Consider the following 13,769-nt stretch of genomic DNA (forward strand, 5'->3'; position numbering starts at 1 on the left):
AATGTAAGAAAAAGTCATTTAAGTAAATGCATTGTATCAGCAGATGAAAAACACCTTTAAGAAAGGTTTTCCTGTTGAGACACCAGTAATCCTAAACCATTCTGTTTAACCAATTCTTGGAACTAGGAGAAAAATAAATGTCCCATTTTACCCTCCTAACATTACTTCTGTCCAAAGCATCAGTATCTGTGCACAACCACTTTTTAAGGCAGAGCCACTAATCTGCTAGTTCCCTTCTGCTGCCTCTAAAGCAGAAGAGGTGGTGAAGGAAACAAAACAGTTCTTACCACAATGGAAAAACTTGATTGCAGGACAAATCCACATCAGCACCTACCTAATTTTATTTTTGAATAGATATAAAGTATAAGCTAATTTGCTTCATCGCTTTGTATACTTTCCTGAAATACATTAAGGATTTTCATTGTACTTGGTTTATTGTGAGCATTTCTGAGGAAGTTGCAAATAAAAGATGAATATTCATCATTTAAAAACACCGCCCTCACATCATGTCCTCTTGCTCTCTACACAACAGAAAGTCTCCCTAAAAGCTTCCCTCTTCACTAGTTGCAATGCTAGAACGGACATCAGTGTGACTTTTGCTATGGGTAGACCCGTTTCCACAGAATTTGTGATGACGATGCCCTACTGTAACAAACTCACTATATATGTACCCAGACACACACACCTGTGTATGTATATAACTGCATAAGTATATACACACACCCCAAATATATTCTTGAATATATATAATTTGATATATATTTATATATATTTTAACAAACACATGCCTATAAAATCCTTCTATAGACAGAGCTAGAAAGAAGCCCCTTGACTGTAATCACTAGATCTTAACACCAAAGCAGTTGGTAGACTGGAGTTAAAAGCTTAGCGGTTAACCAGTCAACCCCACTCGTTGCTTAGAATGCCACACATATGTCATGCCAAGCTTGACTGCTGTTTCAATAAAACTGCAAAAACTAATGAACAGTGAGAACACAGACATAATGTATCTAAATTTTAGTAATGCACTTGATCAAGTGCCTTACAAAATGCCATTTGCCTGCTCAGTTCAGATTGGTTGGGATGTGAGTACTGCCACACATTTACACAAAAGATAAGAGATAAAAATGTTATGGCGGCATGGCAACAAAATACAGAGTTTCAAGTATATAAACAGGAAATTCCACTTACACCCAAGAAAACCTTAGCAATATATGTCATAAAATCCGCATGGGGAGCACATTGATCAATTTGACCATCCTACAGTATTGGATTGATTTCTTAAATCGAAAGAGAGAAGTGAGTTAACTTACAGATGAAATAAGAGAATGAAGTTAGCAAAACAGTGCTTAAATGTTCCTAGGGATATGATAAAGACATGGGCCTCAGTGGGCATGGATTTCTCAGGTAATATAGGCCAATTTGTATCCCCCATAGCACACTGCACAGTAACAAGGAGGTTTGTTCATATTTCTAGAATCTGGTGGGATGGACCGTGCATGGAAGACTGTTGCTTTGGCATCAGCATTGAACCTGATGTGAGCTGTGCATACAGAAAAAAGGTAGTTGGAGAAGAAATACCTTGAGTAAGGGATATGCCTGACACAGCCAGGCTTTACCTGAGGATTCTGCAAGTGAAGCACTATAGACAGGTTCTACCATTTCTGCTATATCTAACATACAGGATACAGAAATTCACCAGGAAACATCCTATATGACAACATGAATATTTATTTGACAAGAATTAGACAGTTACTAGAAGGACAGGCAAAATGGGGAACTAGAATCCAGTTTTAGTGTTAGCAGCATCCCCACTGAACACCTTCTGGAAGAGGAGTTGAGCTGCACCTCTAATGAAATTTGTAGGCTGTACTGTGTACTCAAGGCATACAAGTGCAGGAAAGCATGGGTAAAGCCAAAAGAGATTTAGTTGGAAAATATGGAAACTGTTACTTTGGGATGAAAAGTAGCTCAGAACAGAGAGCCTCAAGAGGAACAATTCTGAAAGCAGAATTGCTGAGGTACATTTTCCATTCAGAAGTGGAGAACAAATCAGACTTATTTACTGAAATTTGGTACAAACGCCAAAACCTTTGTTTTGTTTTGCTTACAGATAGCTATAAAAGAGTTGCAGAGAAGGAAAAGGTCTATGACGTTACAGGAGTGGAAAGAAAAGTTGAAACAGCAGACAGGAGGAGCTGACAGTTTTATAAGGAAAGACAATAAAATGTATCTTGTTTATATTACCACTGAGAATTGGGAATGCCTGCGAACATCTGAAGAAACAAAAATCCTAGGGCTAGACTAGAGTTCAGGCAACACAGGAGGATACAATCCTAAATGAAATGGGCATAAGACTCAAGCTGAGGAGCATGAAGAGCTTTACACAGTGTCAGATTATGAAGCAGTTTAAGGCAAATGATGATTGGTTGCACAAGCGCTTGAAACATTTAAAACAAGACTGGACAAAACATGGATGAAGCTCTACAGAACAGCTTCTTATTGACTCACAGCACTTAAAAGAAAGTAATTTCTATCTCTGTGTTTGTGCTCAGCTACGGACAAAGAGGTACTCGGTCCTGCTGCCTCATTACTTCAAGGAGACATTTCACAAGGTACAACATACAGGTTCCAGCTTCATTTGAAATAGCCAATTATTTGCTGACCCAGACTTGCTAGCATCTAGGACAAGCAGCTCTAAACGGTGAGAGGGGATCATCTCCCTTGTGAAATAAGCCCATTATTTCACAAAGCAGTAAGAAAGCAAGTTAAGGGTGAGGCTGGTGAGTTACTTGAGAGAAAAGGCTCTACCTCTTGAGACGTCTCTGCGACTGCCTGGACAGCTGAGCAGGGAGCTGGGAGCTGCTGACCCAGTGACTGGGAAAGATCGGGCTGAAGCTGCAGCAGACCAGAAGGCTGAAGAGGCAGGCAGTGATCTATGGGGACAGGCGGACTCGCTGTAGCAAGGCTGCCATGAATCTGTGAAATGCCTTCTGGAGCGATGCGGGGCGGCAGCAGTTCAGGCTGCAACTGCAAAGGCGGTGACATGACTATCGAAGGTTGCACAGGCAGCACGGGCACCTGGGCTCCAGCTTCCAAAGCATATGGAGCATGTCCAGTAATCTGCTGTAACACAACAGACAGCTATTAAGACAAATCTCTTCTTAAGAGTGTTTGTGACTTACGTTACAAGGTACTAAAGCCACCGGAGTTCACAGAGAAAGGATTATTACTCTGCAGTGAGACTGTATTTGTGTGGTCTCTGTTCAGACAGGTAACTACTTAAGAGTTTAATCTTGCTTTGAAACAACCAAATAAAAATCTAAGGATTCTTCCTATATGACAATGTGTGTATTGCTCAGGTATTATTTCATTTGTACAAACAAAGCTTTGCTAAGAAATTAAAATCTTAGACTATGAACTCATTGTCCTGAATAGTTTGCTCTGCTTTCAACAAGCCTACCACAACATCCATGCAGAGAAAAATAAACTCTACCCATAATCTAAATTTTTCAAAAATCTGCTACGTACGTAGAACCAGTAGGTGGTATGGACCACACAATTAACTCTGTTTTTACTGAATACACACCAGTGTCTTATGGAACAGATTATTTTCCATTTAGTTTAAATGTTTAAGACACAACTTAACTCTTGACATGCTAAGCAGCAAGACCCCAATCCTGCAAATGCTTCCTTGGGTTACACGCAGAGAGGGTTTCATTTATCTCTACGGATTTTTTCAGTGCATTAAAATAACTCATGTGCTCAAGTGCTTTGTGGGAACCAGACCCATGCGATTAGATGCCAACTACCTTAGAGACTATGTTGCTATTCTGCGTAACAGTTCTTTTGAGTTGTACATTTAAGAACAGAACATTCTCCTTTTAGGTACATCATGTATTTTTCCAAGGGGACTGAGCTTGTGGGAAGAGGAAAAAGGAACAAAAGGAAAATATGGAAGAAAAAAGGCTTTTTAGTACTAGGTAAAAGTCTGCCTATTTTTTACTTTTTTAAGGTACCATCATCTAGAGATTTAAACTATTTGGAGAATATATTAAAAAAATATAAAGACTCAGATGAGAACTAGGCCACAAAATTTCATTACCACATGCTCTCTGCAGATTCTGGATATAAGCTGAAATTGTTATTCCAGGTTTTAATGTGGATAAAAATAAAGAACGTGATGCGCCTCGCAACATGTAACAGTTACACGACTACTTAAGTGGAGGTTGTTAGAACAGCAACCGTGGTATACATTGCAGAAGAGCAATGACACTCTTTTTTTAAAATCTTATATAACTAGAATAATTCACAAAATGTTTCAATGTATAATTTACCTGGGCAAAACTAAACTCAGAGGTGCTAAACATTAACTGCCAAAACATCACTGCATTGGAAAGCCTTTATTTACAGAAATACCGCCCCATTAAAAGTACTTTAAAAGATAGAACAATGCATTTGAATATTCCTCTGCACTTGCCCATTTTGTTTGTAATAGCTATTTTTTTATCCTAAAAACATTACTATACAATTCTTCCATACTTATTTGATAGATAAGGACAGTGTCAGGACAGTTTGGGACTATAAGGTCTCCAGTTTTGGTGTTTGCCATGCTTGCTGTGTGTAACAGGCCCAAATCAGTTCCCTCTAATGCCATTGGAAACACTACAGCTAATGAGCTCAGCGGTAACCATCTCGGGCTCCGTGTTGCCTACATTTTCACAAACAGTAGTTTGGTACCAAACATATGGCTGAAGAGAGAAATTTTGAAAAATAAGGTACTACTTTGAAGATGCCATGATATGGCAGGTTGAAATGGGATGTTATGAATTTTAATCAATATGTTATGGCAAAGTGATGTAGTAGAAACATAGATATTCAAAAATGCTACTATTAACAGATCTATTACTCTCTCCTGTTTGGGTCAGACTGCATTTCATGTCGTCATATCACAGATGTGGCAACAGAAGTATTTACAGACTGTTAGCAAGTCCTGAAACAGTTCTCTTGTTAATAGTGCAAATATTAGAAGCTCAATTTTATGCTTCATCTCTTCTAACGGAAAAAGGGTCTCAGCTAGAATTCATTCTTTTCCGACAAACCTCTTCCATGCAGTTTTCTGGAGTCGTTATGGAATGGCCATCTCCGTTTACTGTTTTAAAGCAGTTCCACATCACAACTCTACTGCTCCTGCCAGCTCATCTGTGTTTTGCCATGAGCATACAACAGCCGACGCATCATGCGCAGACTGGAGCGAAGGCATCAGCAAGGCTGTGCAGCTGCTGTCACGGCTCAGCCTGTTCTCCTGCCACAGGAGAATGACAGCTCATGCTTCTTTCATATTTGAACTGAGAGAAGGAAGAGGGAATGCAAAAAGTGCTCTTGTCTGCTCACTTTCCAAAATCCCTTAGATTATTCCCTGTATCCTCAACATTCACCTGTCCCTGGATTAAAGACCTTACCTGCTCCACCTGACTTCACAGCTCCAGCAACCACCTCCAGGACGGAGGTGGAGAAGGCAACAAAACATCTTAAGAGCAAGGGGAAAAAACCCAACCTCCCCACTGTGTGTTTACAACGGAGCGAGCCCTGGGAACACCTGCGTTCAGTAACCACCCTACTACGGTCCAGTATCAACACGGCCCCGCGCCTGGTGGATTACCTGGTGACCAGCCCCAGGCGCGGCCAGAGCCTGTTCTGGGGGATGAATTATGCTCGGCTGAAGTGACTGAGGAGGTGGCGGTTGCTGTGGCTGGGACACTGCTGGCGTGCTCTGCGTGTGATGGGGAGAGGGCGCTTCGCTCGGCATGATCTGCTGGAAGGTGGTCTGGTACATCTGCTGCTGGGGGAGCTGGGGCACCCCATGATGCGGTGGCAATGCTGGCACTCCTGGCGGAGCCACGGCAAGCAACGGTATCGTAGCGGCTGACATATTTGGCACTATGGTTTGGCAGGGCAAGACCAAAGAAGCCATGGTAGTGTGTGGAAGATTGACTGCCTGCATGGGGAGGGCAGGGGAGTTTGGTGCCATAGGCAGAGTGGGGTTCATAGGGAGGCTGGGTAAAATCACGGCTGGAGCAAAATACTGAGAAGGAGCAGGTATGGGGGGCACTTTTGCAGCAGGTATATCAGAGATGTTTGGAGGAAGGCTGTCAAGTCCTGCCAGAGGAGTAATTGCAGGAATGACAGGAAACTGAGGAATCTGAAAAAAATATAACATCACATAAATTGCAAGTGCTTTCACTGATGGTACAAAGTAGTTTTCATTTGCCATACAAGTATGAAAAAATCACCTGTGCCATGACAATAATTATGTCTGTTTGTTAATCACTTTCATTCATTTCCTGAGGTTTATAAACAGTAATAAAAATTGATTTATGCTCAAATCATCAGTAAAAGAGAAAAAAAAACCCCTAATTTCAGGCAGATGTTTTTATACCTTAGAAGCTTAAAACTATTTCTAACACTAGCTTGCAGCCTTCCAGCAACACACTAATTAAAAGCTGCTTTAATTTTAACAGAAATGAAAAGGAATTGGAGCAGACAAAATGCAAAACTCTTCCATGCAAAATTCAGTAAGACAATTTAAAACCCTTGTCTTTAAACAAGTTGGCTGCAACTCAGGCAGCATGGAAGATCCCATATAAGGGTTTTTACAGTCAAAACCTCCCAGTGACGTAGCAGACCATAACTACCCTGTCATCATGGCAGCATCTTGCTTCTTCCCTTTGGCGCAAGCTGCTTCACATCATGGTGGCTGTCACTAGCAAACACACTAATAGTAATAGCACCAACAAACCCTTCCAGGCTGAGGAAAGGGCCCATCCCTGCTACTGAAAACAAAAACAGGGCTCAGAGCTGGGGGGGGTGTGTGTGTGCGGTGGTGAAAGTGGTGAAGTTCAGAAAAAAAAAAAAAATGGGCAACATCTCATGCTCTTAAGCCTGGGATGGGGAAGAGAGTATGCCAGAGAGGAAGGCGCAAAAAAAACCCAAACAAACACTAAACCAAAAAAAAAAAAAGCTGTTATTGCAATTTCGTAACTGCCATTAACTGGATTCTCTAAGCACAACACAGGATTACTCACAAAGGAGATTTTTGCCTCACCAAACAAAACTAAATAGTAAAGAAACAGAGAGGAATTAGGAAAAAGCTATATTCTTATGGACTAATTAAATTGGCATGCATTCAAAATAGCCACACAAAACCTGCAAATCATGTTAATTATTAGCTGGAAAGCTTTACTCAAATGGATGTATTCACACACAGCTTTCAAAGACATTACCTGGGAAGGGGCCACCGGTGGAAGCTGAGGCACAGTTGAAATCTGAAGGGGTTTTAGTGTTGTACTGCTAGCTGCCACCTGAGAGGTCTGGGGCTGATACTGGGGTAACAGATGGGTTGCAGGCTGGATTGGGCAAACTGGCTGGCTGGCGAGCACCTGCTGCAGAGAAGCTTGCTGTGATATGGGTTGCTGCTAGGAAAGAAAAGAAAAAAAGGTTATAATCTGTATATGATGAAAGAACCAGTTCACAGGACACAGACACCCATTTCTCTCTCCAGTTCAAGCTGCACAGCCAGAACAGAACTGTCGCTCGGAGTAGGGACAGTTTACGGTCTTCTATAAAGGGCGCTCCTAATTTAAACACTGTACAAGAGCCTATGTTTAAAACACATTTAAATGCAAGATACATTACCTGAAAATACAAGTTCTAACTGTCTTGAAAAGTTTATTTGTAATGACTCAGACTCTTTACATCCCAGAGATTGTTCTAGTTGGCCCTATAAAATCCCCACTTCCTAACTTCAGAGATTCCTACCATGCAGAGTATACCCAGCTAATCTTGGCATTTGAAAGCTGACTACATAACGTAGCAGGCATTGAAGTATACAATAGAGACACAAATAAAACACAATAACTACAGTAAAAGCTGGATCCCAGTTATTTCTGAGGTGTTGTAGTAACAACGTGGCAGCCAAAAAAGCAGTTTTACCCTTCCAGGGAAAACAGTGCTCCACTGGCCTGTCAGATTTTATACAGCAGAACAGAAATTAAAAGCTGCATTAAATCTGAAAATAATCAGTAACAAACTTTCACATTTTCCATGCTACCAGTATCTCCTTCAGCTCCCCTAATTAATACTGTAAGTATTTAAAAAAAAAAAAAAATTTTTTTAAAAAATCTGTTTCAGAAGCATGGCACTGAGGCACCAAGTTGGCTCTGGACTGACCTACCTGGGACCACAGGATTAATTGCTTCCCCTGGGCCCTGCAGCACATTGAACCTAACGCCATGCTCGACAGTCAAAGGGTAACTTTAAAATGAATAGCCAAGCATTATAATTTTTCATCTTCATCACTTCCACTGTAAAGCAGTATCGTAATATTTTGCTCCACACTTTTTAGTGGCAGGATTCTTCAAGTGATTTTCAGGTACTAATACAATAAAACTGTAGAAGATGTATCAAGGAAGCAAGATTCTGTCCACCCTTAGATAGCTAAAATTCAACCACAACTGGGAAGTTTCCAGTACAGGATCAGTGAACAAAGGAGTATTTGGTGACTGGTATCGAGTGTCTGGGGCTGAATGCACTGAATGCCACAAGCAGTGCAAGACATGCTGGAGATGGCACTGAAGAACTCTGCACCAGCTCAGCTCCTGCAGCATCTATTAGCCCTGCCTGTGTATTCATCTTGCCACATGAAAGAAGAAAACAATGACATGGCTCTGCATTGCAGCTCCTGCCATTCCAGGCTTTAGGAAAGCAGGGTGTCCACCCAATTAAAATCCCAAACTCAACGGAACAGCAACATCGATGCAAACAAGCGGCTTAGCAGGAGCTGGCCTGGCACTGATCATGAGACAGAGCAAACCAGCTGAGATGAAGCCCACCTGAGGCATCGGGGGACCCCACTCATCCCACAGCCTGAGCTCTGCAACACAGGAAACTCCTGCTGGCCTCAGCCCAACCTTAGGGGCAGAACAGCCACACGCACACAGTGCTGGGCTAGAGCTAAGAAACCTTGCCAGCACCCAAAGCCAGCTCAGGTATCTCTGCATGCCTGACTGGGTTAATCTGCAGCTCAGACAGGCTGCCCACAGATAACTGAGGACACTGACACAGGCTGTTCAACCCACCTTCTATGCGAGAGCATGCTGTGTTAAAAGCGGAAAAATTGCACTCATGGAACTAAGCAGCTTCCTAAAGCCTCCATTTCAAATTCCGCTTGTGTTTTACAAAACGTCTGTGAATTGCATGAAGCATAGGGATGGGGAAATATCCCAATGAATTATGTTAACTTTGCCTCATTAGAACACTAACATTAAAAATGTACAGATAGCCAAATTGGAAAATGAAAAATAAATTAGGAGATGCAACATTGATCCCATGTGTCTGAGCCATCAGTGTACATTCATACAAGATCAAGACATTTCATTCTGCCAGGCAGATGAATTTTCTCACCCTGATTTCCCATTCTTTGCTGACCTGCCCTCCCATTCACATACAAAAGGCTGCAGATCTCCACTGCTCGTGGCATCATGCCTGGAGACTCTGGGAACACCAGACCTACTTCTGTCTCTGAGGCACAGAGGTGCTCAGGAAGTTCTACACAAACTTCATAATTTTACCTATTTCTGTAATAATAATAATAATACTGTAAAAAGTCAAGACTTTTATTTGGCTTCCTAGCAAGATTAGAAAAGAAAAACAGACTAGTTATTAAATTCTTTTACTATCAGTGATAGAATTATTTCAAGTGACAGCAACACTGTGAGGAAAGGGCATGTGAAAGAAATTGAGCAAATTGGGGAAATACCCTATTCCAAACCAGTATTTACTCAAGGGGAAAATAAACAACAGATTCTGAACTGTCAGCATAAAGCTCCAGAGGCCACTAGAGACACCTATGTAACTGGTGACATCCTAAATTTGCATAAGTAAAATTGTTGGGTGAGAGAACCACAAGAATATCCCTACCCATTAGAAAAAAACCCTGATATATGACAAAACTTCACTTAAGCATGTTTTTCAAGGAGACCAAACTACATTGTTCCTATACTGATGCTTTCAGAGGAACAGGCGATGTTAAAAAAAAAAAGGCAACCTGTGAGATAAATGTTGGTAACTAAAAGGTTTGGAGAGGTATGATACATGAAGTATACAGGCACTCCCCAGCCCTGTCAGCAGTTTCTACAGAAGGAAGCCAAGCTTTTTGTAGAATCACAAAAATGAGCCATGAGTTCCCACATTGTGCAGATCTGTGGCTGCAGTCGGTCCTCTCAGGCTGACCCACTTCTGCACAAGGAGGTAACTGCAGCCTTCGCAGCTGCCCCTCGGCTGCTCGAGAGCTGTTTTGTAAATTCCTTTAAGGAATACAGATTTTGGGGGGAATTTAATAATTCAAAATGCACAATTACTATTTGGAGACAATTCCAAGAGAGACAGACTCTTCTCTTAGAAGATAAAGCTACTGGCTGGATACTTATACTGAACTATATTTAACACACATGCACAACTCAAAAAACAGCATTGCTGAGAATTCTAAGACAACTGACACCAGGCAACAGAGCCTCTTTCTAACCTTTTATAAAGCAGGTGCCAAATAATAATGTAAAATTAATAAAAACAATTTGAGTTTTAAGGACCAAGGTAGTACACTGAAATCAATGCAAGGCTTCAAGCTGATGCTGTTAAGCCACAATGGAAAAGAAGTCTTAAACTACATCGGGACGTTCCAAGGTATCACACGACTGTCCTCAAGCCCATTACTCTTCCATCCCTTACACCCAACACCCTTTGCCCCATCCCTAAGTCTCTCGGGTGGCAGTTCAATGGTTTCAAGCACCTCAAACTTGCTACAGGTATGGGCTGGAGCAGTGCACAGGTAAGGAACAGGATGAGAAAAGCGCTTTTCGGCAGCAGCCAAGCCCTCACCTGCTGGCTGGCCAGCACCGGCTGCGGCTGCCCCAGCTGCAGGGAGGCGACAGTGGTGGGCTGCACGACGGGGAACGTCATTGTTGGCTCCTGGTAGTGGTGGGGCCGCTGGGACACCACGGCAGGTGCAGCCGGAACAGAGGGGAGGCCAGGCTGCAGGAGGGAGAGCACTGCTTTAGAGAAGAGCAACCCTCACATTACGAGCCTCTGCAACTGTTCCTCAAGAATATAACTGCAAGTAAATAGGCTACTTGGTACTTGGTTCAAAACAGAGGTGGGAAAAATATGAAAAATTATCTGCAAGGCATGGAAAGTTAATTAATCTAAAAACATGGAAAAATGTCAGCAAATTCCAAATAAAATAACCAAACTGCACTGCATTTCTTTCTGGAAGCAGACATACAGACCAGTAAAACCACTGAAAGCACATACACAGTGACTAAGAATACACCAACAGCCACCACAAGCCATTAACTGGGTGAAACAGAAATTTATCTTCACAAAGATTTTTACAATTTCATTAAGAATCTTTATCTTCCAAAAAAAGCAGGTAATTTACTTGAAATGGGTGCCAAAAAAATGAATAATGAAGTGAGACACAAATTAAAACCACAGTGGAAGTGAAAACAAAAATAATTAAAAGAAACTCAGGTAAGTTTGTAACAACAGCAGTTCTCTAAAACTTCAGCTCAAACAAAGTAGATGAATTAAAAATAAACAGTATGTCAGACAGAAGGCTCATAAGCCTAAAAAAAACACCCCCTACTACAGCTCCAGTTATGTGTTTGTTATCTTGGTAAATAATCTTTCAGACAAATACAGTGATTTTTTTTTTTCTTGGAAAATGGAAGGTTTTGAGCTAGACTTTTGTTTCCTGTGTTTGTTGAGATTTTCAAACCTTGGACCTCTTTGCCTAAGTTATCACAGGAAGAAAAAAAATATGGAAACCCCATCAGAAAATAAAAAGCTATGAGAAATTTTGCTCATGAATAAAGATTATTATCTTTCCAAACCCTCAATCATTCAAAAAGTAACGCATTTAGGCTAAAATTACTATAAAAAGAATAAGTCTGCTCTAAAAGAGTGCGCTGCACAGCTCAACTTAATAAAAAATCTGCTCAAGATGTGCCTTTTTTAGTGTCAGATCTGAGTTAAGTTAGTGCTTCAGGAGAACAAGAAATGAGGAAGGATGCATCCCAGGAGACGTATGCACATAGGAAAGGTGGTTTCCACAGTGGAGGGAGCTGGCTACAGATGCCAAGGATTAATTTTTTTCCTTCAGGTAAACAGAGTCATGTTTCAATGCATTCACAAAATACAGTTCATAATTTCTTGCCGGCATTTTGGAAAATATAAGGTAAAACAAGGGAAAATGATGCACTTCCCAAGTACGCAGGGTAAATCTGGATCAAGCAGGAAAAAACATTGGTCATCGGTCCTGGGGTTTATTTTTTCTTCTCTTAAGTCAAACAGGATGAAACAAAAAAAATTAACCTACCACATCATTACTGTCATTTTTACTAGGCAGGTTGCTTCTACCACTTGGGGTAGCTGCAGTCACCAGCTCGCTCTCCGCCAGCGGTGTTTTGCCAGCGCACACTTTACCAAAGGGCTGGGACCATCCAGGCACGTTGGCTTCTACACCATCAGAGGATTGAGAAGGCATAATGTTTTCTGCAACTCTTGCAGATCTCATGGGAGAAGAACTGGTCTTTTGGCTAATTAGATTCATGTAACAGAGGCAGGTCTAAACTTCTGCCACATGGCCTGCTTATTTAGGGAAGAAGTTGAGACACTGAGTTTTCTGGGGGTTGTGGCTACCTGGGGAGTGAGCAATTTCAATAGGTATCAAGACTTCTGACATGTTTTGATCTTGGCAAGACTGAAACAAACAGGCTAGGCACATCTGACAAGACTGCTGAGGAAACATCAGCTCCATAGAGTTTGCGGAGGTCAGCAGTGCCACCTAAGGCGATGCACCTGCTGCCTCTTGTCTAGTCTGCAGATGCCTGTTTTCCTCTCCCAGTTCTTGGGGAAGGGACATTGTGTTTGGAGTCAAAGCCATGACGGTGTCGCTATGGCAGCAAAAAGCAGCATGAGCATTGTCTGTCATGCGATGGGTGCAGGCTAGAACTGAAACTCTGCCACAGCTTCAGAAGGATGTAATGTGCTCATGCTGTGCCTCTCACTGGAAACACCTGAAGATTTATGTTCGCTTGCATGTGTGTGCTCTTACACCAGTAGTTCCATCAATTGCTTTTGGTCAAGGTCGTAACAGCACAAAAACAGGAGCAAGTGTGAATGTCTGACTGTGCTCTACCGGAGCCTGATTTTGGATTGTGACTCATGGATGTACACCGCTGACTCTGTGCAAGATCAAATCCAAACCCAGAGCCAGAAAGGCAGTGACTGGATGTGTGACCTTTGTCACAATTGGAAGGAACATCAGACCCAAGGGGCTCTCGAACAAATGAAGGAACTATGACGTGTGGCTACACTGACAGTGAACAAAACCAAACACAACAGTTCTCAGCTACACACATGAGTTTAAAACTAATCCTTGCAAAGCTACTAATGCAGTTCAGCAACAATGGATTAATAAGAAGCTCTTTTCCTGACAATGACAGCTGTCTGAAGCATTTCTTCAGAATGGCAAATACAGCTAGCCATACACCACCTAACGAAGTGTACATTTCAGATCAACTACAAATGTATTATTAAGCAAGTCACCATGGATAGTGGGTAGTGAGGAATACACAAAGCAAGCCCTGGAATCCATACCTATTGAAAACAAGAGTATAAATGAGCCATTAAGTATCATCTAGGATAAAAAA

The 13,769-nt window shown here is 41.7% G+C and overlaps 1 protein-coding gene across 2 annotated transcripts in view; it reads right to left on the minus strand.

The window, feature by feature from the left end:
- The window catches only part of WNK2 (WNK lysine deficient protein kinase 2), a 114,088-nt gene that overhangs the window by 39,306 nt on the left and 61,013 nt on the right, over positions 1-13,769 (minus strand). Inside the window, exons 9-12 of one of the 2 annotated variants that reach the window (XM_086469664.1) lie at positions 10,936-11,088; positions 7,284-7,475; positions 5,663-6,202; positions 2,812-3,126 (exon numbers count right to left, since the gene is read on the minus strand). In XM_086469664.1, coding sequence (XP_086325790.1) covers positions 2,812-3,126; positions 5,663-6,202; positions 7,284-7,475; positions 10,936-11,088 — 1,200 coding nt within the window. The remainder of the gene's footprint in view (positions 1-2,811; positions 3,127-5,662; positions 6,203-7,283; positions 7,476-10,935; positions 11,089-13,769) is intronic. The other variant, XM_086469665.1, reaches the window with a different exon arrangement.

The sequence above is a fragment of the Leptosomus discolor genome, chromosome 9 (genome assembly GCF_034619465.1).
Source record: "Leptosomus discolor isolate bLepDis1 chromosome 9, bLepDis1.hap2, whole genome shotgun sequence".
Taxonomy (NCBI): Eukaryota; Metazoa; Chordata; class Aves; order Leptosomiformes; family Leptosomidae; genus Leptosomus; species Leptosomus discolor.